The sequence below is a fragment of the Pogoniulus pusillus genome, chromosome 7, assembly GCF_015220805.1.
Source record: "Pogoniulus pusillus isolate bPogPus1 chromosome 7, bPogPus1.pri, whole genome shotgun sequence".
Classification (NCBI taxonomy): Eukaryota; Metazoa; Chordata; class Aves; order Piciformes; family Lybiidae; genus Pogoniulus; species Pogoniulus pusillus.
In genome coordinates, this window is record NC_087270.1 from 37,910,475 (window position 1) to 37,936,233 (window position 25,759).

General features: G+C 54.4%; 2 protein-coding genes across 7 annotated transcripts in view; one reads left to right on the forward strand and one right to left on the reverse strand.

Moving 5' to 3' along the window:
- PTK2B (protein tyrosine kinase 2 beta) overlaps positions 1–25,759 on the reverse strand; it is a 77,266-nt gene that overhangs the window by 50,784 nt on the left and 723 nt on the right. The window lies entirely within an intron of this gene.
- Positions 1,301–25,090, forward strand: DRC1 (dynein regulatory complex subunit 1). Its single transcript, XM_064146813.1, has 17 exons — positions 1,301–1,462; positions 2,841–2,931; positions 4,032–4,144; positions 7,691–7,874; positions 9,035–9,172; positions 10,607–10,693; positions 11,823–11,945; positions 15,463–15,602; positions 16,444–16,578; positions 16,685–16,914; positions 18,318–18,484; positions 21,058–21,147; positions 21,473–21,559; positions 21,865–22,055; positions 23,745–23,888; positions 24,692–24,794; positions 24,907–25,090. The coding sequence occupies exons 1-17, from the start codon at positions 1,326–1,328 to the stop codon at positions 24,940–24,942; spliced, it is 2,196 nt and encodes a 731-aa protein (XP_064002883.1). The 5' UTR covers positions 1,301–1,325; the 3' UTR covers positions 24,943–25,090.

Consider the following 25,759-nt stretch of genomic DNA (forward strand, 5'->3'; position numbering starts at 1 on the left):
CCACAGCCTCCTTCCAGGGAGCTGTGAAGAGCCAGAAGCTCTCCCTCTGAGCCTTTTCTCCAGGCTAGACAGCTCCGGTCCCCTCAACCGCTCCTCACAAGACCTGTGTCCTAGACCCTTCGCCGATGCCCTTCTTTGGACACGCTCCAGCTGCTCCATATCCTCGGAGCCAGGGGCTCAACGCTGAACCCAGAGCCCCAGGGTGCGTCCTCACCGGTGCCCAGCAGAGGGCGACAATCCCTGCGCTACTCCAGCGGGCCACGTTATCGCTGATACAAGCCGCGACGCAGCTAGAACCGAGACCTCCGAGATCTCATCCAGTCCCACCTATCCATCCAGTCCCACCTACCCAACCAACATCATCCAGTCATAGAATCAAGCAGGTTGGAAGAGGCCTCCAAGATCATCCAGTCCAACCTAGCACCCAGCCCTAGCCAGTCAACGGCACTAAGTGCCTCAGCCAGGCATTTCTTGAACACCTCCAGGCACAGAGACTCCACCACCTCCCTGGGCAGCCCATTCCAATGCCAATCACTCTCTGTGGGAAGAACTTCCTCCTAACATCCAGCATAGACCTCCCCCGGCACAACTTGAGACTGTGTCCCCTTGTTCTGTTGCTGCTTGCCTGGCAGAAGAGACCAACCCCACCTGGCTACAGCCTCCCTTCAGGTAGTTGTAGACATGCCATTGTGTTAAAATGGGAGCATTATCAATATAATGCTAGGGCCAGCGGCTCCTCTTGGATGCCTGGGCACACGCTGGCCCGTCTTCAACCGGCTGTGGAGCAGCACCCCGAGGTGCTTTTCTAGGCAGCAGCAGCAGCAGCAGCGATGCAGCAGCAGCGATGCAGCAGCAGCGATGCAGCAGCAGCGATGCAGCAGCAGCGATGCAGCAGCAGCAGCAGCGGCAGCGATGCAGCAGCAGCAGCAGCGGCAGCGATGCAGCAGCAGCAGCAGCGGCAGCGATGCAGCAGCAGCAGCAGCGGCAGCGATGCAGCAGCAGCGGCGGCAGCGATGCAGCAGCAGCGGCAGGCACAGACCCAGGCACCATCTCACGGCGGCCGCACCCCAGCCCCAAGCTCCTCCTGTGCTTTCCTCCCCCCCCACCCCGCTTCGCTCCTTCCCTTTCAGGCTCCGGCCCGCGGGCTCCCCCAATCAGCGCGGTCGCGCCGCGTATGCGCAGTAGCAGCACCTCGCCGCTGGGTGGAGCAGCAGCGCGGAGCCGCCCCCCGCGCCGGCATTGCGCATGCGCCCTCCTGGCGTTGCTAGGCGACGCCGCGACGCTCTCGCCATATGGCGCATCCCCGGTAGAGGTCCGGAGGCGACATGCGGCGGGGAACGGGAGCGGGGCAGGCGGCGCGGAGGGATTTGGCTCCGACCTTTGGCGACGTCGACCTCAGCGCCGAGGAGCGTATCGCTGGTCGCCGCCGCCTCACTGCTGCCCGCCTCGATGCCAAGCGCCGGTAAGAGACATGGCTCGAAGCTTTCCCCTACCGCGCCCCCAGTCCGGTTGCAGCTGCCTGCGCCCCTGAATTTAGAGAATCGTAGAATCAAGCAGGTTGGAAGAGACCTCCAAGCTCAGCCAGTCCAAACTAGCACTCAGCCTTGGCCAATCAACTAAACCATGGCACTAAGTGCCTCAGCCAAGCTTGGCTTCAACACCTCCAAGGATGGTGACTCCACCACCTCCCTGGGCAGCCCATTCCAATGCCAATCACTCTCTCTGACAACAACTTCCTAACAACATCCAGCCTAGACCTCCCCCAGCACAACTTGAGACTGTGTCCCCTTCTTCTGTTGCTGGCGTTGGGGCAGGGGCCACCCTTCACAAACATTCCCCATGCCCTGCCAAATGGCAGGATGACAAGGACCACCTCTTCCAAGCCCAGCACAGCCCAAAGTCAGGAATATGCCTGGCCTGTCACTGAGCCAGTGATACCCTTGTCTCTGAGATATTGCCCTGCCATAGGCTCTCTACCCTCCTGGACAAAACCAACACCAGAACAGTGGCTGCGTGGATCAGACTGGTGTTCCTAAACCTGGGACTCAGCAGCAACAGGACACACTTCCCCAAAGCAGGACTGAACTGGGGTCCTCTCCCAAGCCTTTGAAGTGCATCCAGGGTGGGTAGGATCAGATCATGAAGTGGCAGTACTCTGCCATCCTCTTCTGAGCTGGATCTGAGGCAGGGTCCCCATCTTGCTGCAGCCTGGGGAAAGCTGGAGCAGCATTGCCATAACCATCATCTTCTCCTTAAACTAAGGATGAACCACCTGTGAATCCTGTGAGCAAACCATAGGCCCAAACTTTACCTAGCTCACCAACATCCCAACAGCCTTGTTTTTCCCTTCCAGGTATTGGAGCTTTCCCTGTAGGTTAGACTGACCCCAAGGAACTAGCATAGGGTTGGGGTCAACTCTGGAATGGTTTGATATAGGAATTGTCTCTCTTTATGTTATCCTGCAGCCACCTAGACAGTCTTTGCCCCTGTCCCTTCTCCCTCTGGGAAGCAAACAAGGACTGAGTTCTTCCAGCCATGTAATGCAGAAGTAATCAGCACTGGGCTGCACTCCCAGCTCCAGAAAAGGAAGTCTGGACCCTGTCCCAGGTTGAGAATTATAGGGTTAAAAAATCTTCTGGGGAGGCTGTGCAACCCTTTCTCCATCTGTGGAGACCTGGCCTGGAAGTAAACCTGCTGAGGTGAAGAAGGAGCAAAGTGTGCCTTGTTGGCCCATGCTGAGCCATGTGGTCTGGGCTGGGATCCCAGATTCAAGGCTGTTTCCAAGCATTGGGAGGATGATTTCATGCAAAATGTTCTGCCCTTCTCCCTTTTCTGCCCAGGCAGACCCTTGGGGAAGGTACAGAGCTGAAGGTGCCTACGGAGGAGGAAGAGCAGAGAAGGAGGCAGAAGCTGATTGAGGAGACAAATCAGGTAGGACTGGAAGGTCCTTCCAGGTCCTTGGCTTCTAAACATTTGGCTTTACCCTCCTTTTAGCTTTGTAAGATGCTTAGTGTCACACAGCAGTGTTTCTGTGAGAAGAAACAGGGACACAAACTTCTCAGGACTGAGTGGAGGGTGATGGCTTGGGCTGGATCCTGGGAATACCATTTCCCCTTGACAAACAGCCCATGGACTGGAAAAATCAGGGTTTGACACCATGGATCCAAAACCCAACCTAACTTCTAGACCCATCTGCATATGCCAGAGAAGTAGAACAAGGTGGTCTGAGCATCTTCCTCTTGGTGCTGGTGCCCTGTGGGGCTTTCCAGGAGTGCCCAAGGGTACACTAAGGTCATAGAATCAAGCAGGTTGGAAGAGACCTCCAAGCTCAGCCAGTCCAACCTAGCACCCAGCCCTGCCCAACCAACCAGACCATGGCACTAAGTGCCTAAGCCAGGCTTGGCTTCAACACCTCCAGGCACGGTGACTCCACCACCTCCCTGGGCAGCCCATTCCAATGCCAATCACTCTCTCTGCCAACAGCTTCCTCCTAACATCCAGCCTAGACCTCTCCTGCCACAACTTGGCACTATCCCCTTGTTCTGTTGCTGCTTGCCTGGCACTGCAAGGAGAAGAAGAGGCTCAGAGCTGACCTCATTGCTGTCTACAACTACCTGAAGGGAGGCTGTAGCCAGGTGGGGTTGGGCTCTTCTGCCAGGCAAACAGCAACAGAACAAGGGGACACAGTCTCAAGTTGTGCCAGGGAAGATCTAGGCTGGATGTTGTTAGGATGTTTTTGGCAGAGAGAGTGATTGGCATTGGAATGGGCTGCCCAGGGAGGTGGTGGAGTTGCTGTCCCTGGAGGTGTTGAAGCCAAGCCTGGCTGAGGCACTTAGTGCCATGGTCTGGTTGCTTGGCCAGGGCTGGGTGCTAGGTTGGACTGGCTGAGCTTGGAGGTCTTTTCCAGCCTGCTTGATTCTATGATTCAGTGGTGACCTGCAGTGCTGGGTTAGCAGTTGGACTCCATGATCTTAAAAGTTTTTTTCCAACAAAAGTTAATTCTGTGATTCTTCCATGATCCTCCCTCACAGAAGCTGAGCAAGCTGCTCTTTGATGGCACACAGCTGGTGACAAGCATCCAGGTGGCTGCTGACCTGAGGGAAACACAGAGGAGGGCAGAAGGGGCAGAACAGAAGCTGCAGAGGTAAGAAAGAGACTGCAGGGTGGGTCTGGGCTGCTGGAAAGGAGCAGTGCAGATGTTGGTGCAGCTCTCTGAGGACATCCTAATTGTAGTCACCCAGGCATGCTCAGCACTTAGGATTGTGCTGAACTGATGTTCCAAAGAAAGATTGGCACAGAGAGCCTCTAGATCCCACCTGCCACAGCTGGACCTTTACAGAGCTCTGCAGGTCAAGGCTGGTGGCTTCCCCAGGTGGCACTGCAGCACTATGGATGTCTGCTTACTGATCTTCTCTCCATCCCTCACATCTTCAGCTCCAGAGCTGCTTCTCAGCTGGAGCCTCTACGATGTGCACTTGTGGTCTTCTTGCTTGAGAAGCACAAGCACAGTTTGCCCTTGCTTCTGGCTTGCTGAGCAGCTCTCCTGAGCCTGGAGGCAACAACATCATGGAGAGCATGACATCTTGTGCTGAGGCTGCCCTCCAGTCATGGAGAGAGAGGTAGTTGTCAGCTGTGGCATGGGAATGAGCTGGAACAGCCGTGTCAGACTGTGTGTGAGAGGTGGGAAGAATGTGAGGCTGTGCTGATTGTCAGGTGTTAGATAGCAAAGCCTTCACAGTGAGACCTCCTGGGTCAGGAGCCCCTGATGTTGGAGAGATTTTTCTTCTTGGAATAGTTTTGAATAGTTTTGATTGAAAGACACCTTTAAGATCACTGAGTCCAACTGTTAACACAGCACTGCCAGGTCACCACGAAACCATGCCCCTCAGCACCACATCTACACAGCTTCTCAGTTCCATCAGGGGTGAGCACTCCAACATTTCCCTGGGCAGGCTGTTCCAGGCCATCATAAGCCTTTTGGGGAAGAAATTGTTCCTCATGTCCAGCCTGATGCAACTTGAGGTCATTTCCTTTTGTCATTGCTTTTGACTTGGGAGAAGAGAGCAGGGTCCACTGCACCTTTCTTTCAGGGAGTTGTGGAGAGTGAGGTCTTCCCTCAGCCTCCTTTTCTGCAGACCAAACAACCTCAGCTCCCTCAGCTGCTCCTCACCAGACTTGTGCTCTAAACCCTTCACCAGCTTCATTTCCCTCCTCTGGATCTGCTCCTGCACCTCAATCTCTTTCTTGCAGTGAGAGGTGCAAAACTCAGCCCAGGATTTGAGGTGCAGCCTCAGCACATGCCTGGACAAGGTCCTGCACAACCTGCTCTTGAGGCTGAAGTCAATCCTGCTGTGAGTGAGAGGCAACAATTTCCCTAAGCCCTTCCAGCCTCTCTAGCTCTCTGATCTCTCTGTATGGCTTCCTGGACAAACCTCTTCTGCTTCACCAGAGAAGCTGGGCAGTCTCCAAGAGGTTGGCTCTTCTAGGACTTTGAGACCAGCCAGGCAACACTGAGTCCTTGCTCCTTCTGCCTTTGGAAGAGCACTGCAGGAACAATATATAGGAGGCTTCTCTAGCAAGACTCTTGCTCAGATGCTTTCCTAATGGTGATCTTATTGAGGAACCAGGTGCTGTGTCCAGGAACTGCCCATGGAATCATAGAATCAGTCAGGGTTGGAAGGGACCACAAGGAGCAGCCAGTTCCCACCCCCCTGCCATGCCCAGGAACACCCTACCCTAGAGCAGGCTGCACACAGCCTCACACAGCCTGGCCTCAAACACCTCCAGCCATAGGGCCTCAACCACCTCCCTGGGCAACCCAGTCCAGCCTCTCACCACTCTCCTGCTCAACAACTTCCTCCTCACCTCCACTCTCAAGCTCCCCACCTCCAGCTTTGCTCCATTCCCCCCACTCCTGCCACTCCCTCACAGCCTCCAAAGTCCCTCCCCAGCTCTTCTGTAGCCCACTTCAGATCCTGGAAGGCCACAAGAAGGTCACCTGGGAGCCTCCTCTCCTCCAGCCTGCACAGTCCCAACTCTTTCAGTCTGTGTTCACAGCAGAGCTGCTGCAGCCCTCTCAGCATCCTCCTGGCCCTGCTCTGGACACACTCCAGCATCTCCACAGCCCTCTTGGAATAGAGGCTCCAGAGCTGGATGCAGTACTCCAGGTGGGGTCTCAGCAGAGCAGAGCAGAGGGGGAGAATCCCCTCCCTGGCCCTGCTGGCCACACTTCTGCTGCTGCAGCCCAGGCTCTGCTTGGCTTTCTGGGCTGCAAGTGCACACTGCTGGCTCCTGTTGAGCTTCTCCTCCAGCAGCACCCCCAGGTCCCTCTCCTCAGGGCTGCTCTCCAGCCACTCACTGCCCAGCCTGCATTTCTGCTTGGCATTGCCTCCACCCAGCTGCAGGACCTTGCACTTGCTCTTGCTGAACCTCCTGAGCTTGGCTTGTGCCCACCTCTGCAGCCTGTGCAGCTCCCTCTGGATGGATCCCTGCTCTCCAGCCTGGCTGCTGCACCACACAGCTTGGTGTGCTCAGCAAACTTGCTGAGGCTGCACTCAGTGCCTCTGCCCATGGCACCCACAGAGATGCTGAACAAGACTGGTGCCAGGACTGACCCCTGAGGGACTCTGCTTGCCCCTGGCCTCCCCTTGGCCATGGAGCCATTGGCAGCCACTCTTTGGGTGCAGCCATAGAACAGGTTTGGGGTGGCAAAGGTGGTGGCTGTGATATAGATATTGGTTGCTCAGTGCCATTGGGCTTTACGTGGAGTATTGTCTCTGGATGTAGCCTAGATGTAGCTGGGAAGCTGTTTTGCACTGCTTCTCCATCAGCTCTTTCCCAGAGCTCACGTGGAAGAAGGATTTGTGCTTCTTGCAAAGGTGACTGCTGCTTGAGCTGAGCTCTTCAGTCTTTTCTCCTCCAGGCAAATGGTTGTTAGAGCACTGGGCAAGGGCAGTGCTGGAGTCTCCATCTTTAGATTCATTAGCACTGGAGAGACATGGACCTGTTGGAGTGGGTCCAAAGGAGGCCACAAAAACGATGCAATGGCTAAAACACCTCTGCTGAGAGGACAGACTGAGGCAGTTGGGCTTGTTTAGCCTGGAGAAGAAAAGGCTTCAGGACACCTTCTTGTGACCTTTCAGTACTTAAAGAGGCCCTTAAGAAAGGGGGGCACAGAGTTTTTAGTAGGACCTGTTGTGACAGGACAATGGGTGATGGCTTTAAACTGAAAGAGGGGAAATTCAGACTAGGTAGAAGGAATAAACTGCTTATGCTGAGGTAGTGAGACCCTGGCCCAGATTGCCCAGAGAGGTGGTAAATGCCCCATCCCTGGAACCATTCCAGGTCAGGTCAGACAGGGCTCTGAGCAACCTGCTCTAGTTGAAGGTATCCCTGCTGACCTCCTGTGAGTTGGACTAGATGACCTTTAAAGGTCTCTTCCAGCCTAAACTGTTCCAAGACTATGAAATGGCTGTCTGAAGAGAAGGTTCTGCAGGATGCCAGCTCTGCCCTTGGTTGCTGCTCTGACAGTCCCTTGCAAGAAAGCTGCTGCTCTGCTGCTGTTTTGATGCTACTTTGAATTCAAACTGTGTTGGGCAGGAGAGTGGTTCTCTGGTGAGGGTCACTGAAGCACACCTGAAGCACTTTGCTGCCCTGCCCCAGCTTCCCATTTGTCCTTTACTGCCCACAGGGTGAAGAAGCTGGAGGATGAAGCCAAGTCTAGCACACAGAAGCTTAAGGAGATCACCTCTAAGTGGGCCTTGGCCAAGGAGATGGAGATCCCAGAGGAGCTGTGGCAGCTGCTGAACCAACAGCAGGAGCAGTGCACACTTCTTCTGGAGGAGAAGAACAAACTCATCAGTCACCTGAAGGAGGTGGAGTGAGGACCAGTCAGGGGTGGCTGAGGGTATCAAGCTCTGGGAGATGCTGTTCTGAAGCAGCAGTCACCCCTCTCTGATTCTTCAGTCCAGCAGGGATCTGCACAGTGCCAGCTGGTCTAGGCCAGAATTGCCAGGAGGTGCAGTGCAAGTGCTCCAATGTGGGTGATGAGATCACAGAATTGGTTTGGTTGGGAAAGACCCTTGGGACTCCAACTGTTAACCCTGCACTGGCAGGTCACCACTAAGCCATGTCCCTCAGCACCACATCTACAGGACTTTTCAAACCCTCCAGGGGTTGTGACCCACCACTGTACTGGGCAGTCTCTTCCAGGGCTTGACAACCCTTTGGGGGGAATAAAATCTTCCTCATGGCCACCCTCAGTCTGCCCTGGCTGCTTTCTCTTGTCCTGTCACTTATTCTCTTGTCCTGTCACATATGGAAGTGTTCAAGCAAAGACTGGGGCTGACCTCATTGCTGCCTACAGCTACCTGAAGAGAGGCTGTAGCCAGGTGGGGTTGGTCTCTTGTGCCAGGCAAGCAGCAAGAGAAGAAGGGGACAGAGTGTCAAGCTGTGGCAGGGGAGGTCTAGGCTGGATGTTGTTAGGAAGTTGTTGGCAGAGAGAGTGATTGGCATTGGAATGAGCTGCCCAGGGAGGTGATGGAGTCTCTGTGGCTGGAGGTGTTGCAGCCAAGCCTGGCTGAGGCACTTAGTGCCATGGTCTGGTTGCTTGGGCAGGGCTGGGTGCTAGGTTGGACTGGCTGAGCTTGGAGGTCTCTTCCAACCTGGTTGATTCTCTGATTCTATTCTATGGAAGCAGTGAGACAAAGTGGCAGGTCTCCAAGGCCAAGGAGCAGAGACAGGGAGTGGTTTTGTACAGAGAGGAAAGCCTTTCCCACAGCAGCTTCCCTGGCCCCCAGAGAGGGAGTGGTGTTGTATCTGCAGGCATCTCACCTCCCATTCCACCTCACCTGGACATTTTGGCAGTGATGATCTGTCTCTCTTCTTCTATAGTCACTACCTCTTGATTTTCTCTTTGTCCTCATCACCTTTTCTCCTTTGGCAGCATTTTCATCCTCCCCTCTCAGTTAACTCCTGAGGATTCCTGCTTTTCAAGCACTTCTCCCCAGTTTTGGAATCTGTTCTTCTTTTCCAGGAGTTGAAAAACAAAGATGAGCAATATGTGGAGGCCATCAAGAAGCAGTCAGAAGATATCCACCTGCTTTTGGAGAGGATGGAGGAACAGACCAGATTCATGCTGAAGACTTACCGCCACAAACTCCTGCAGATTGAGGTAGCTGCTTCATATGGTGGTGAATGGTGCCACATCCAGTTGGCAGCTGGCACCAGTGGTGTGCCCCAAGGACCAGTGCTGGGCCCAGTCCTGTTCAACATCTTTATTTATGATCTGGACAAGGAGATTGAGTCCAGCATCAGTGAGTTTGCAGATGACACCAAGCTAGGAGCAGCTGTGGAGCTGTTGGAGGGTAGGAGAGCCCTGCAGAGGGACCTGGCCAGGCTGGATGGGTGGGCAGAGGCCAATGGGATGAGATTGAACAAGGCCAAGGGCAGGGTTCTACATTTTGGGCACAACAACCCCAAGCAGTGCTACAGGTTGGGGGACAGAGTGGCTGAGAGCAGCCAGGCAGAAAGGGAGCTGGGGGTGCTGGTAGAGAGTAGCTGAAGATGAGGCAGCAGTGCCCATGTGGGCAGGAGAGCCAGTGGCATCCTGGGCTGGCTCAGGAGCAGTGTGTCCAGCAGGACAAGGGAGGTTCTTCTGTCCCTGGACTCAGCACTGCTCAGGCCACCCCTTGAGTGCTGTGTCCAGTTCTGGGCTCCTCAATTCAAGAGAGATGTTGAGGTGCTGGAACATAAGGTTGGCAACATGATGGTGAAGAGCTTTCACAGAATCACAGGAACATTCCAGTTGGAAAAGCCCCTCAGGATCACCAAGTCCAACCAACATCTCTACTCTACAAGGTTCACCCTAAGCCATATCCCCAAGCACCACATCCAAATGACTTTTAAATGCATCCAGGGTTGGTGATTCCAGCACCCTCTGAGCAGCTCATTCCAATGTCTGACCACTCTTACTGTGAAAAAGGTTTCCTAATGTCACACAGAATCAACCAGGTTGGAAAGGACCTTTGAGATCATCGAGTCCAACCTATCACCCAACATCATCTTATTAACTAAACCATGGCCCTAAGTGCCTCATCCAGCCTCCTTTTAGATACCTCCAGGGATGGTGACTCCACCACCTCTCTGGGCAGCCCCTCCAGTGCCAATCACTCCTTCTGTGAAGTACTTCTTCCTAACATCCAGCCTAAACCTGTCGTGTTGCAGCTTGAGGCTGTGTCCCCTTCTTCTCTTGCTGCTTGCCTGGCAGAAGAGCCCAACCCCACCTGGCTACAGCCTCACTTCAGGGAGCTGCAGACAGCAATGAGCTCTGCCCTGAGCCTCCTCTTCTGCAGGCTGCACACCCCCAGCTCCCTCAGCCTCTCCTCACAGGGCTGTGCTCCAGGCCCCTCAGCACCTTCCTTGCCCTTCTCTGGACACCTTCCAGCACCTCAACACCTTTCTTAAATCGAGGGGCCCAGAACTGGACACAGCACTCAAGATGTCCAAATCTACACCTACCCAGTTGCAGCGTGAGGCCATTCCTTCCTGTTCTGTCACTACTGACCTGTGAGGAGAGGCCAGCACCAACTTCTCTTCTGTTCCCCAGAAAGCTTTTGAGCTGGAGAGGCAACAGCTGCTGGACAACAACAGGAAGAAGTGGGACAAAGCCATACAGGCCCACAGTGCACAGCAGGTGAGGTTGCTTTGAGATTTACAGTCACAGAATCGTTTGGGTTGGAGGAGACCTTTAAAGTTGAGTCCAAGCACTAACCCAGCACTGCAGATGATCACAAAGCCACATCCCACAGCACCAGATCAAAGAGCCACTCAGCCAGTCTCTGTGAGGGAGGATCATCAGAATCAGTCAGGGTTGGAAGGGACCACAAGGAGCAGCCAGTTCCAACCCCCCTGCCATGCCCAGGGACACCCTACCCTAGAGCAGGCTGCACACAGCCTCAGCCAGCCTGGCCTCAAACACCTCCAGCCATGGGGCCTCAACCACCTCCCTGGGCAACCCAGTCCAGCCTCTCACCACTCTCCTGCTCAACAACTTCCTCCTCACCTCCACTCTCAATCTCCCCACCTCCAGCTTTGCTCCATTCCCCCCAGTCCTGCCACTCCCTCACAGCCTCCAAAGTCCCTCCTCAGCTTTTTTGTAGCCCCCTTCAGATGCTGGAAGGCCACAAGAAGGTCACCTGGGAGCCTCCTCTTCTGCAGCCTGCACAGCCCCAACTCTTTCAGTCTGTGCTCACAGCAGAGCTGCTGCAGCCCTCTGAGCATAGCTTAGAACCTTAAAATCATTTGGGTTGGAAAAGGCACTTAGTGCCATGGTGTAGTTGATTGGATAGGGCTGGATGATAGGTTGGACTGGATGATCTTGAAGGTCTCTTACAACAATCCTGTGATTACAGGATTCTGTGAGGATTGGTGGATGATGTCCTCCAGTTTGGCTTGATGACCATGGAATCAAGAGTCAACCAGGTTGGAAGAGACCTCCAAGCTCAGCCACTCCAACCTAGCACCCAGCCCTGCCCAACCAACCAGACCATGGCACTAAGTGCCTTATCCAGGCTTTGCATGAACACTTCCAGGGATGGTGACTCCACCACCTCCCTGGGCAGCCCATTCCAATGCCAATCACTCTCTCTGACAACAACTTTCTCCTCACATCCAGACTAGACCTCCCCTGCCACAACTGTCCCCTTCTTCTCTTGCTGCTTGCCTGGCAGCAGAGACTTTGATGATCTTAAAGGTCTCTTCCAACAGTCCTATGATTAGGATTCTGTGAGCACTGGTGGATGATGTTCTCCTCCTGTCCACAGCTGGAATACCTGCATGCCCGCATGAGGAAGGTGAAAGAGACTGAGAAACAGCTGAGTCAGCTGCGGGCACAGGATGAGGAGGAGTACAACAGCATGAAGAGCCATCTGGAGAGCGACGTGCAGGTAGAGCAAAGGCTGGTGTGTGCCACGGGAGGCAGCAGAGCAGCTCTCTCTCTGCTTTTCGGTGTGGAGCTGGCTCTGTGGGACAGCAGGGTGGTATGAAAGCTGCAGCTGGCACCTGGCCACCTCAGCTCCTCAGCCTCCACAGTCCAGCCCCGTGTCCACAGGCTGATGATGGAGCTCTTGTGGCTCCTACAGCACAGTGTCCATCTTGACTCTCAGAGGTCTGCAGCCCATGGATTGTACCTCTAGGACATATTCAGCAGCCTGGGAGGCCGAGGTGTTTGCTGCTTTTGCCATCATGTCTGATGGGAGGATTGAATGGTGTGAGCCTCCTGAGAGCAGATCCCTTCAGATCAGCCTGATTTTCCTCCTTTGGCAGGCTCCTGGCCCAGCAGAGGTGAGGTTTTTCATCTGACACCTAGCCACAAACCCATGGTTTCTCTAAGGTACACCTGATGTGTGAATTATCATGAGTTTGCCCTTAGCAGGAGGGCTTGCAGTGGAAGAGCACATCCCTGGCACACCACTGGCTTCAGCAAGGCTCACTGTTTGTCCCCCATGGGATGTCCTCCTCAAAAGCCCAGGCTAGGGCTGATGTCTAGAAGGATTTGTCCAACTTTGAATCACAGAATCATAGAATCAGTCAGGGTTGGAAGGGACCACAAGGAGCAGCCAGTTCCAACCCCCCTGCCATGCCCAGGGACACCCTACCCTAGAGCAGGCTGCACACAGCCTCACACAGCCTGGCCTCAAACACCTCCAGCCATGGGGCCTCAACCACCTCCCTGGGCAACCCAGTCCAGCCTCTCACCACTCTCCTGCTCAACAACTTCCTCCTCACCTCCACTCTCAAGCTCCCCACCTCCAGCTTTGCTCCATTCCCCCTAGTCCATATTTCACTTCAAGTAAAATATGACCCTGAAAGGCCATGTCCATGGAGAACAGTCCTGACAACACTGCTCAGGCCACACCTTGAGTGCTGTGTCCAGTTCTGGGCTCCTCCATATCAAGAGAGATGTTGAGGTGCTGGAAGGTGTCCAGAGAAGGGCAAGGAAGGTGGTGAGGGGCCTGGAGCACAGCCCTGTGAGGAGAGGCTGAGGGAGCTGGGGGTGTGCAGCCTGCAGAAGAGGAGGCTCAGGGCAGAGCTCATTGCTGTCTGCAGCTCCCTGAAGGGAGGCTGTAGCCAGGTGGGGTTGGGCTCTTCTGCCAGGCAAGCAGCAAGAGAAGAAGGGGACAGAGTGTCAAGTGGTGCCAGGGTAGGTCTAGGCTGGATGTTGTTAGGAAGTTGTTGTCAGAGAGAGTGATTGGCATTGGAATGGGCTGCCCAGGGAGGTGGTGGAGTTGCTGTGCCTGGAGGTGTTGAAGCCAAGCCTGGCTGAGGCACTTAGTGCCATGGTCTGGTTGCTTGGGCAGGGCTGGGTGCTAGGTTGGAGTGACTGAGCTTGGAGCTCTCTTCCAACCTGGTTGATTCTATGATTTTTTTCTTCACCTTCATCATGAAGACCTGGAAGGTGACACAAACATTTGCTGCTGTCTCTCTGAGCCCTCTGGGGAGGGAGGCAGCAGGATGCTGGAGATCAGAGTTCACAGACAGCGATGTGGGGCTGCTGTGAAACCACACCTGCTGCCTTTAGCTGTAGCTGTGGGAGAGTTTAGATATCAGGCAGGGGAGGTGTTTGCTCCTCTGTGCTTCAGATCTGCATGTCCTTGTCCAAGTTTGGCAACAGGCTTGGGAACAGCAGAGAGTCTTAAACAGGCCAAGTAAACAGATGTCTGCTAAGGAAATGTTGAGAGGCTGTGGGGCTTAGAGCAGGGAAGAGGTTTCTGTAGGGAGGTGAGAAGCCTGCAAGTACACCCAGTTCTGTATGATACAGGAGGAGAAGAACTTCTCTGTGTCCACTGAGGATGCAAGGAAAAATAATCATGGGCTTGAGTTTTGTGTAAGGAAGATTCAAATTGGTGTGGAAGCTTAGAATCATTGAGTGGTTTGGATGGGAAGGAACCTTTAAAGGTCATCTAATCCAATCCCCCTGCAGTCAGCAGAGACATCTTCAACTGGAGCAGGTTTCTCAGAGCCCTGTACCAACCTGACCTGGAGTGGTTCCAGGGATGGGGCATCTACCACCTCTCTGGGCAACCTGGGCCAGGGTCTCACCACCCTAAGCATAAACAGTTTATTTCTTCCTTCTCTCTAGTCTGAATCTCTCCTCTTTTATAGACTCATAGAATGGTTTGGATGGGAAGGAACCTTTAAAGGTCATCTAATCCACTCCCCCTGCAGTCAGCAGAGACATCTTCGACTGGAGCAGGTTGCTCAGAGCCCTGTACCAACCTGACCTGGAGTGGTTCCAGGGATGGGGCATCTACCACCTCTCTGGGCAACTTGCACCAGGGTCTCACCACCCTAAGCATAAACAGTTTCTTCCTTCTCTCCAGTCTGAATCTCTCCTCTTTTATAGACTCATAGAATTTTGGGGGTCAGAAAAGACCTCCAAGATCACTGAGTCCAACCATGGACCTTACACCATCATGGCCACTAAACCATGTCCCAAAATGCCATGTCCACACACCTCTAAGGAAGGTGACTCCACCACCTCCCTGGGCAGCCTGTCCAGTGCCTGACTACTCTTTTTACATAACCTTTCTTCCCTGCACTTAGTGACAGAACCACACACTCAGCATCTCTGAGCACCAGGCAGGGAGCAGAAAGGGAGGGATAATGAGGGCAGACTGAAAAGAGTTGGGGATGTGCAGGCTGCAGAAGAGGAGGCTCCCAGGTGACCTTCTTGTGGCCTTCCAGGATCTGAAGGGGGCTACAAAAAAGCTGAGGAGGGACTTTGGAGGCTGTCAGGGAGTGCCAGGAGTGGGGGGAATGGAGCAAAGCTGGAGGTGGGGAGAGTCAGAGTGGAGGTGAGGAGGAAGTTGTTGAGCAGGAGAGTGGTGAGAGGCTGGACTGGGTTGCCCAGGGAGGTGGTTGAGGCCCCATGGCTGGAGGTGTTTGAGGCCAGGCTGTGTGAGGCTGTGTGCAGCCTGCTCTAGGGTAGGGTGTCCCTGGGCATGGCAGGGGGGTTGGAACTGGCTGCTCCTTGTGGTCCCTTCCAACCCTGACTGATTCTATGATTCCATGGGCAGTTCCTGGACACAGCACCTGGTTCCTCAATAAGATCACCATTTGGAAAGCATCTGAGCAAGAGTCTTGCTAGAGAAGTCTCCTATATATTGTTCCTGCAGTGCTTTTCCAAAGGCAGAAGGAGCAAGGACCCATGGCAGGGGGTTTAGAACTGGCTGATCCTTGTGGTCCCCTCCAACCCTGACTGATTCTATGATTAAAACCATCACCCACCACATCTGTTATGGATAAACAGCATCTCCATCACTCACCATGAGTGTGGCCAGTGGCTAGCTGGGAAAATGTGCCTGGGAAGATGGGGTTTGGAGATCAGAGTCAGCAGGATCCAGGCTTCACTGTGACCTTTGCTTACGACACATCTTGGGTTTGTGTCTTTTGAAATGCCAGAACCTGGAGAAGCAGCTCCAGCAGGTGAAAGCCATCTATCAGCTGAACCAGGAGAAGCTGGAGTACAACCTCCTAGTGCTTAAGAAGCAGGATGAGGAGAACATGATCCTCAAAGCCCGGCAAAAGAGGAAGATCAACCGGTAAAAATCCATCGCTGGAGGACAGGCTCTGCCTTGGCTGCCAGCACAGGAGCATGGAATGGTTTAGGTTGGAAGGGACCTCAAAGGCCATCCAGTTCCAACCCCCTGCCATAGGCAGGGGCACCTCCCACTAGAACAGGTTGCTGAAGGCTTCATCCAACCTGGCCTTGAACACCTTCAGGGAGGTTGTGGAGCACAGAAGCACCCAATGTGATCAAAGATCACATTGGGTGCTTCTGTGCTCCACAACCTCCCTGTGCAACCTGTGCCAGTGTCTCACCACCCTCACTGGAAAGAACTTCCTCCTAATATCTAGTTTCAATCTCCCCTCTTCCAGTTTAAACCCATTCCTCCTCGTCCTGTCATTACAAGGCCTTGTCAATAGTCCCTCCCCAGCCCCCCTGTAGCCCCCTTCAGATACTGGAAGGCCACTCCAAGGTCTCCTCAAAACCTTCTCTTCTCCAGGCTGAAGAGCCTCAATTCTCGTAGCCTGTCCTCATAGCAGAAGTGCTGCAGCCCTCTGAGCATCCTCATGGCTGGACTTACTCCAACAGTTCCATCTCCTTCTTGTGTTGGGGGCTCCAGAACTGCACCCTTCCCCTGTGTCATTTATTTTGTGGAGACCTAGAGCAGGCCAACAAGTTCTGTCCCAACCCATCCCTGGGCAGAGGCAGGGACTAGCAACCCCCAGCACACTTTGGCCATGGCCAACCTGTGCCAGCTGCAATCAGGGTCAGTCAGGTGTTGGCACTGAGTAGTTAAAGCAGCCTCATGTCCCAAAGCCTTCATATGAGTCAGGAATGCCTGTTTGGGGTTGCCCAGCTGTGCTGTCCCTCTCCAGGCTCCACAGCCTGCTCAATAACCTGAGGACAAAGCTGGCCAACCAAGAGAAGCAGTTTGGAGAGGAGAAGCAGAGCCTGGCAGCCTCCTGCGAGTCCATCAGGGGACATCACAAGGACGTGCAGAGGAGGATGAGGTGTGGTGTGCATGGCCTCAGAGCACCTCAGTGAGGTGCACAAGGAGCTGACCTGTTGTTCTGAGGCACAGGGCCTCATTCCATCAGCCCCCTCCCTTCTGCACAGGCACTTTGCTGCTGTTGATGCTGAGAAGTTCCTGGGGGTCTGGCTGATGAATGAGAAGGAAGCCAAAGGGCTGATGCGGAAGGCCCTGGATGCAGATCGCATCATCCACACCCAGCTGCTGGGGCTGCCCTGGCAAGAGCCTCATTATTGGTTCCTCAACAATGTTGGCCCTCTTAGGTGTCCCAAGGAGAAGAGGATGGCAACTGAGCTGGCTGCAGAGATCTTGACAGGTATGATGCCCAGAGACCTTCATCCTCCTCCGTGACAGCCCCTTTGGTCACTCCTGTCCTTGCCCCATTGCAAGGTGAGGTCTGCTGGTAGATGCCCCATCCCTGAAAGCATTCCAGGTCAGGCTGCACGGGTCTCTGATCAACCTGCTCTAGTTGAAGATCATAGAATCATAGAATCAAGCAGGTTGGAAGAGACCTCCAAGCTCAGCCAGTCCAACCTAGCACCCAGCCCCAGCCAGTCAACCAGACCATGGCACTAAGTGCCTCAGCCAGGCTTTTCTTGAAGACCTCAAGGGACAGAGACTCCACCACCTCCTTGGGCAGCCCATTCCAATGCCAGTCACTCTCTCTGACAGCAACTTCCTCCTAACATCCAGCCTAGACCTACCCCAGCACAACTTAAGACTGTGTCCCCTTGTTCTATTGCTGCTTGCCTGGCAGCAGAGCCCAACCCCACCTGGCTGCAGCTTCCCTTCAGGGAGTTGTAGACAGCAATGAGGTCTGCCCTGAGCCTCCTCTTCTGCAGGCTGCACACCCCCAGCTCCCTCAGCCTCTCCTCACAGGGCTGTGCTCCAGGCCCCTCACCACCTTCCTTGCCCTTCTCTGGACACCTTCCAGCACCTCAACATCTTTCGTGAATTGAGGAGCCCAGAACTGGACACAGCACTCAAGCTGTGGCCTGAGCAATGTTGAGTCCAGGGGCAGAATAACCTCCCTTGTCCTGCTGCCCACACTGCTCCTGAGCCAGGCCAGGATGCCATTGGCTCTGCTGCCCACCTGGGCACACTGCTGCCTCATCTTCAGCTACTCTCTCCCAGCACCCCCAGAGCCCTTTCTGCCTGGCTGCTCTCAGCCACTCTGTCCCCAACCTGTAGTGCTGCTTGGGGTTGTTGTGGCCAAAGTGCAGAGCACTGCACTTGGCCTTGTTCAATCTCATCTCATTGGCCTCTGCCCACCCATGCAGCCTGGCAAGGTCCCTCTGCAGGGCTCTCCTACCTTCCAACAGATCAACACCTGATCCTAGCTCCTAGCTCCTAGCTTGGTGTCCCTGCTCACTGCTGGATGGTGGGGCTAGATGACCTTGAGAGCTCCTTTCCCACCCAAACCATTCTGTGACTCTATCATCTTGGAGGGGTGACATCACAAGGCCAGGCAGGAGCTGCCCCCAGCTCTGAGCTACCTCGCACCAAATCAGCTTGGGGATATTTGCCCTATACTGTTCCCAGTGCTCCCAGTTGCAGACAAGTGAACCAAAAACCAGATGGTGTCCCAAAATGGCTGTGGTCCTTCCCAGGTCATAGGCAGTAACTGTGACCTCCAGGATGACTCCTGCAGTGGTGTGACTGAGGAGCACAGATCGAGCACAGAGGTTTTTGCTCACCCTTCTTTTCTCCATGTTTCAGAGAGCACATCTAGGGAACAGCAGGAGGAAGGCAGAGAGAAGGAAGAAGTGGAGAGTGGAGAAGGAAGAAAAGGAAACACAGGGAAGGCTGAGGACAGAGCCAGAGCTCTGAGAAATATCGACAAGAAGACAGCCAAAAGGATCCTGGAGCTTGTGAGGGATGAGTCGGTGCGTGAGGATGCCTTGGCCAGGGAAAAGGAGCCCTGTCCCCACTTGATGCAGCTTGTATTGGATCTCTTCCAAGCTCCACATCCTTTGGGGTGAAGGCTTCTGCATGGCAGTACCAAGCAGCCTGTTGTCAGAGAGCTCCCCTAGGGCTTCACAAATCACCAAGTGATTTTGGTTGGAAGAGACCTTGAAGGTCATTAAGTGCAACCATTAACCCAGCACTGCCAAGGCACTGCTAAACTCTGTCCCTCAGCAGCACACCTGCACATCCCTGAAATCCCTCCAGGGATGGGGACTCCACCATTGCCCTGGGCTGCCTGTTGACAAACCTTCCATGGAAAATGTTTTCCCTGGTATCCAACCTAATCCTTTCCTGGAACAACCTAAAGCTATTTCCTATTGTCGTAGAATCACAGAATCAAGCAGGTTGGAAGAGACCTCCAAGCTCAGCCAGTCCAACCTAGCACCCAGCCCTGGCCAAGCAACCAGACCATGGCACTAAGTGCCTCAGCCAGGCTTGGCTTCAACACCTCCAGCCACAGAGACTCCACCACCTCCCTGGGCAGCCCATTCCAATGCCAATCACTCTCTCTGACAACAACTTCCTAACAACATCCAGCCTAGACCTCCCCTGACACAACTTGACACTCTGTCCCCTTCTTCTCTTGCTGCTTGCCTGGCAGAAGAGACCAACCCCACCTGGCTACAGCCTCCCTTCAGGGAGCTGCAGACAGCAATGAGGTCAGCCCTGAGCCTCCTCTTCTGCAGGCTGCACACCCCCAGCTCCCTCAGCCTCTCCTCACAGGGCTGTGCTCCAGGCCCCTCACCAGCTTCCTTGCCCTTCTCTGGACACCTTCCAGTACCTCAACATCTCTCTTGAATTGAGGAGCCCAGAACTGGACACAGCACTCAAGGGGTGGCCTGAGCAGTGCTGAGTACAGGGGCAGAATAACCTCTCTTGTCCTGCTGGCCACACTCTTCCTGATCCAGCCCAGGATGCCATTGGCTCTGCTGCCCACCTGGGCACACTGCTGCCTCATCTTCAGCTCCTATCTACCAGCACCCCCAGGTCCCTCTCTTCCTGGCTGCTCTCAGCCACTCTGTCCCCAGCCTGTAGTGCTGCTTGGGGTTGTTGTGGTCAAGGTGTAGAACCCTGCCCTTGACCTTGTTCAATCTCATCCCATCACTTCTTCCTCAGGAGAAGAGACCAACACCTACAGTGCACCAACCTACTTCCAGGGAGCTGTAGAGAGCCAGAAGGTCTCCTCTGAGCCTTCTTTTCTCCAGGCTAAGCAACCCCAGATCCCTCAGCTGCTCCTCACAAGACTTGTGCTCTGGACCCTTCACCAGCTTTGTTGCTGTCCTCATTTGAACCCTTTCCATGCCCTCAATGTGCTTCTTGGAGAGGAGTGAGAGGCCCAAAACTGAACCAAATATTTGAAGTGTGGCCTCACCAGAGCCCAGTCCCTGCCCTAGTGCTGCTGGCCACACTATTGCTGATCCAAGCCAGGATGCTGTTGGCCTTCTTGGTCACCTGAGCACACTGCTTTTTCATCATCAGCTGGCTGTCAGCCAACTTCCCCTGCTCCTCTTCCACTGAGCATTTTCCAGACCCTCTTCCCCAAGCCTGGAGCATTCCTTGGGTGGTTATGGTGTGCCAATGGAATGGGCTGCCCAGGGAGGTGGTGCAGTTGCTGTCCCTGGAGGTGTTGAAGCCAAGCCTGGCTGGGGCACTTAGTGCCATGGTCTGGTTGATTGGCCAGGGCTGGGTGCTAGGTTGGAGTGGATGAGCTTGGAGCTCTCTTCTAACTTGGTTGATTCTGTGATTCCTTGACTCAAAACTCCAGGATCTCCAAGCCTTAGTGGCAGATAAATAATTCTAATCACTGGTACTGATGGTCACAATCCTGTTCCCCAATCCATAGCTCCTCTGGCCACAGGCTACATTTGATGCTCCAGGTTCTTCCTTGTCTCTGGGGACTGCCAGCAAGACCTTCAGATCATGAGGCCCTGTTGGCATTACCACACTGATGACTCTACCTTCCCTTTCTGCTGGGTGGCAGTTTCAGAGCCTCTTGGCCCTGTCACCTTCACACTGCCCAAATGCTGTCCACACTGCCCAAATGCTGCCCACCCTCCCCACTCAATGGTCATGGGCTGGCTTCTGGGCAGGGATGGAGAAACTGTTCTCTGCATGCTGTTTAGCCTGGAGAAGAGGAGGCTCAGGGCTGATCTCATTGCTGTCTCCAACTACCTGAAGGGAGGTTGTAGGCAGATGGGGGTTGGTCTCTTCTCCCAGACAACCAGCAACAGAACGAGGGGATGCAGTCTCAAGTTGTGCCAGGGGAGGTCTAGGCTGGAGGAAGTTATTGGCAGAGAGAGTGATTGGCATTGGAATGGGCTGCCCAGGGAGGTGGTGGAGTCACCATGCCTGGAGGTGTTGAAGCAAAGCCTGGCTGAGGCCATGGTCTAGTTGACTGGCTAGGGCTGGGTGCTAGGTTGGACTGGCTGAGCTTGAAGCTCTCTTCCAACCTGGTTGATCCTATGATTCTTCTCTATGTGTCTTCCCCAAGGGTTTTCTTGTGGCAAGCAGTTGGTTGAAGCCCCTGCAGACACTGAAGAGGCACAAGAGCACCCTCATGAAGCTTGACTCCATCTTTGCAGTGAGTTCTGGCTTGCTCCATCCCTTGGTGGTCACAGGGAGGAGCTCTCTGCCCTGTGTCCATGTGGTTTAAGACTGCTCCACTCCAGAGAGGTCCTCTGGGATTGCTGGGGGGGAACCTGGAGCAAGAAGAGCATGGTGGGAGGATGCGAAGCGCTTTGGCCAGATGCTTCTCACCTCCAGGCCAGCCTTGTACCTCCAGCCTGGTCTCAGACTTCTTACCATCCACTCTTGTCTTGCATGGCACTGACAGAGGGACACCCTCACCTTGAGCCCTCTCCCCTGATGTCTCTGAGGCATGCTAACCTGGTTCCTCTGCTCCCCAGGCCCTGAAAATTGACAGCGAGGATGACCTGTATCAGCTGCTGGATTTTTTCCTGAAGTACAAAGCCCAAGGGATGGCTCTCAGCCAGGTGGGACCACCAGGGTACAGCATTGGGGTCCCCTGGGTCCAGGAGAGGGAGAGCAGAACATATCCTCAAGGGAAGGCAGTGATGGGGATCAGAGTGGTGGCCCTGACATGTTGCCCTGTGCCTTTACAAGAGAGGTGAATGTGCCAGGGCTGAGAGGTGGTGGAACAGAATCTCTTGCATGTGAGTTCTTGCCACATGGATTTTTCACCTCAGCTCCCTAAATTTACCAAGGGACAGCTGGAAGCTCCCAGGAGAAAAGTGTCTCTTGGTGTAGAGGATGTTGTCCATGCTGACCTTCCCTCCAGAGCCAAGACAGCCCAGGTGGGGAAGATGTCATGGATTCAGCTGAGGACAGAGAAGAAGGTGAATCTGGTTGGCAGAAGGACAAGCTCAAGTCCCCTTGGAGCTCTCTGGGCACCCTTCCACCCCTCTATTTCCATGCTGATGATGTCCTAAAGATCCTGAAAGCATTTGTGAAGGATCACAACAAGCCGAGGTAGGACTAGGGCTGGAGTGGAGCTGTTGGCACTGGGAGGGAGCCAGAGTGGGCTGCAGAGCAGGGCTGTGGGGTTGTGAAGATAGGGCTGATGGTGGCTGAATTGCCCTGGCTGGAGCAAAAGCTTCCCCTGCAACATTACAGGTTGATGAGGAGGGTCTCACTAGGGCAAAGGGGTACAGAGAGTGCCTGAGTGAAGGATGGGTGAGGACAAGGCAGGGGATGACCATCAGCATGGGAAGCAAAGCCATGGGGCAGGCTGTGGGGTCATGCTTGTTCCTGTGACTATGACAATGGCACTTGGTGCAGCTGAAGGGCATGGGACTGTTCCTCACCTCTGAAGAGCTAAGCCCCAGGGCTAAGAATTGTAGACTCATTCTAGTTGGAAAAGACCTTTAAGATCATGGAGTCCAACCACTAACCAGGCACTGCCAGGTCACCACTACACCAGGACCCTCAGCACCACACCTACATGACTTCTCAGTCCCTCCATGGGACCACCACAGTGAGTGGCACCTAAATCATTCTAACAACTGATACTGGCAGTCACAGTCCTGTTCCCAAATCCACAGCTCCTCAGGTCACAGGTTACTGAGTATTCTGTTCCAGGCCTTGACAACCTCTTGAGGGAAGAAATGGTTCCTCCTGTTCAACCAAAGCCTTTCCTGCCCCAACTTGAGGCTATTTCCTCTTGTCCTATTGCTTGCTCCATGTGTGGAGAGACTGAACTCCTTTCAGGGAGTTGTAGACAGTGAGAAAGTCTCCCCTGAGACTCCTTTTCTCTAGGCCCACAAACCTCAATCCCCTCAGCTGCTCCTTGCAAGGTTTGTCCTCTTGTGGTGAGGGTTTGGACCTCTCACCAGCTTTGTGGTCCTTCTCTGGACATGCTCCAGCCCTTCAATGTCATAGAATCATAGAATCAGTCAGGGTTGGAAGGGACCACAAGGAGCAGCCAGTTCCAACCCCCCTGCCATGCCCAGGGACACCCTACCCTAGAGCAGGCTGCACACAGCCTCACACAGCCTGGCCTCAAACACCTCCAGCCATGGGGCCTCAACCACCTCCCTGGGCAACCCAGTCCAGCCTCTCACCACTCTCCTGCTCAACAACTTCCTCCTCACCTCCACTCTCAAGCTCCCCACCTCCAGCTGTGCTCCATTCCCCCCACTCCTGCCACTCCCTCACAGCCTCCAAAGTCCCTCCCCAGCTTTTTGTAGCCCCCTTCAGATCCTGGAAGGACACAAGAAGGTCACAAGAAGGTCACCTGGGAGCCTCCTCTCCTCCAGCCTGCACAGCCCCAACTCTTTCAGTCTGTGCTCACAGCAGAGCTGCTGCAGCCCTCTCAGCATCCTCCTGGCCCTGCTCTGGACACTCTCCAGCATCTCCACAGCCCTCTTGGAATAGAGGCTCCAGCACTGGATGCAGTACTCCAGGTGGGGTCTCAGCAGAGCAGAGCAGAGGGGGAGAATCACCTCCCTGGCCCTGCTGGCCACACTTCTGCTGCAGCCCAGGCTCTGCTTGGCTTTCTGGGCTGCAAGTGCACACTGCTGGCTCCACTCCAGGTGGGGTGTCATATGTCCTCCTTGGAATGAGGCCCCCAAAACCATACCCAGGATTCATGTTGTGGCCTCATCAGTGGTTAGTACCAGGGGACAATCCTTGCCCTGAAGGGTTCTGTCTGTCTCTCAGGGAGAAGGGTGGATCAGCCAAGAAGGCACTACAGGAACGGGACAGCTCCAAGGATGGAGAGTACTGGGAAGCCCTGGCACATGTCATACCTGAGCCAACGTTGAAGCTGTGGGATGCACTGGCAGCAGCACTGGAAGGATATTAGTGAGTGTTTAGCAGTGCTGTTTGGGACAAGGGAGGATGGTGACACAGCTGGGGGGAACCACAGTGGGGCTGTTACCAGTAGGGTTAAAGGTTGAGCTGATGGAAAGCAGCTCTGTGGAGAGAAGATCTGGTTGTCCAGGTGGGCAACAAGTTCACCATGAGCCAGCAAGGTGCCCTCATGGCCTAGAAGGCAAATGGTCTCCTGGGGTGCATTCAGGAGAGTGTGGGCAGCAGGTCAAGGGAGGTTCTCCTTCCCCTCAATTCTGCCCTAGGGAGGCCACATCTGGAGTATTTGGCCCAGCTCTGGGCTCTCCAGTTCAAGAGAGTCTGGGAACTACTGGAAAGAGTCCAGTGGAGGCTACAAAGATGCTGAGGGGACTGGAGCATCTCTGTGATGGAGAAAGGCTGAGAGACCTGGGGTTGCTTAACCTGGAGAAGAGCAGCTGATCACTATCCAAAGGCTATGGGCAAGAGGATGGGGCCAGACTCTTTTCAGTGGTGCCCAAGGACAGGCTAAGGGACAGTGGGCATGAACTGGAACACAAAAAGTTCCATCTGGACCTGAGAAAAAACTTCTTTCCTGGGAGGGTGCTGGAGTTGGGTACAGGCTGCTCAGAGAGGTTTGGAGTCTCCTTCTCAGAAGAGATTCCAAACATGCCTGGACACAATCCTGGGCAACCTGCTCTGGCTGACTCTGCTTTAGCAAGAGGGTTGGACTAGGTGATCTCTGAAGGTCCCTTCCAATCCCCACCATGCTGGGATTCTGTGGCTGGCCACATCAGTGCTCTCCCCTCCTTTCCCAGCAAGGTGCTCACAGGCAGGCTCAGCCTTCTCACCGAAGTAGCTGTCCTGCGGCAGGAGAACTCAGAGCTGTACAGCCTGCTCCAGGAGTTCATCAGCTCCAAGGTGTGTCTGTGACACCTCCCTCTTCTCCAGCCTGGGGACACCCAACTGTGGGTGCCCAACGCAGAGTTCTCAGACACTTGGGGACCGCTGTTCAGGATGCTTCTCCCCACAGGTGAACACCAACCTGCTGCCCCCTCCTATGCAGTAGACAGACCTCTGCCTGGCCTGGGGAAGGGCAGTGAGTGCCCAGGAGCAGGATATGACTTTTCTCTGCCCTGTGCTGAAGCTGTATCTGGAACCAGGGCTTCATGATTCTATGATTCTGGCAAGAATTAATAAACTCCTTTCCTTCATCAGTGCCAAGTGCTGCTACATCTGTCCCTGACTTTGATATCACCACAGAACCATGGAATGAAGTTGGAAAAGAATCATAGAATCAACCAGGTTGGAAGAGACCTCCAAGCTCAGCCACTCCAACCTAGCACCCAGCCCTATCCACTCAACCAGACCATGGCACTAAGTGCCTCAGCCAGGCTTGGCTTCAACACCTCCAGGCATGGTGACTCCACCACCTCTGTGGGCAGCCCATTCCAATGCCAATCACTCTCTCTGACAACAACTTCCTAACAACATCGAGCCTAGACCTACCCCAGCACAACTTGAGACTGTGTCCCCTTGTTCTATTGCTGCTTGCCTGGGAGAAGAGACCAACTCCTACCTGGCTGCATCCTCCCTTCAGGGAGTTAGAATCATAGAATCAACCAGGTTGGAAGAGACCTCCAAGATCATCCAGTCCAACCTATCCCCCAGCCCCATCCAATCAACTAGACCATGGCACTAAGTTGAGTCCAACAATTAACCCAGCACAGCTAACTCCACCACTACTAAGTCCACCACTAAACCATGTCCTCCAGAGCCAGGATGCTATCAGCCCAGAGTGGTTCTATCAGCAGAGTTACATCCAGGAGGGTTTTGTTACACCCACATATCCATTCCACCCCCTAGGTTCACAGCAGCTGTATCTC

Excerpts from the sequence above, each read along its gene's own strand:
- DRC1 (XM_064146813.1), top strand. The coding sequence starts at position 1,326 with ATGCGGCGGGGAACGGGAGCGGGGCAGGCGGCGCGGAGGGATTTGGCT. Across the intron at positions 9,173-10,606 it reads ACAAACTCCTGCAGATTGAG|AAAGCTTTTGAGCTGGAGAG; the intron begins GTAGCTGCTTCA and ends TCTGTTCCCCAG. Across the intron at positions 16,579-16,684 it reads GACGTGCAGAGGAGGATGAG|GCACTTTGCTGCTGTTGATG; the intron begins GTGTGGTGTGCA and ends CCTTCTGCACAG.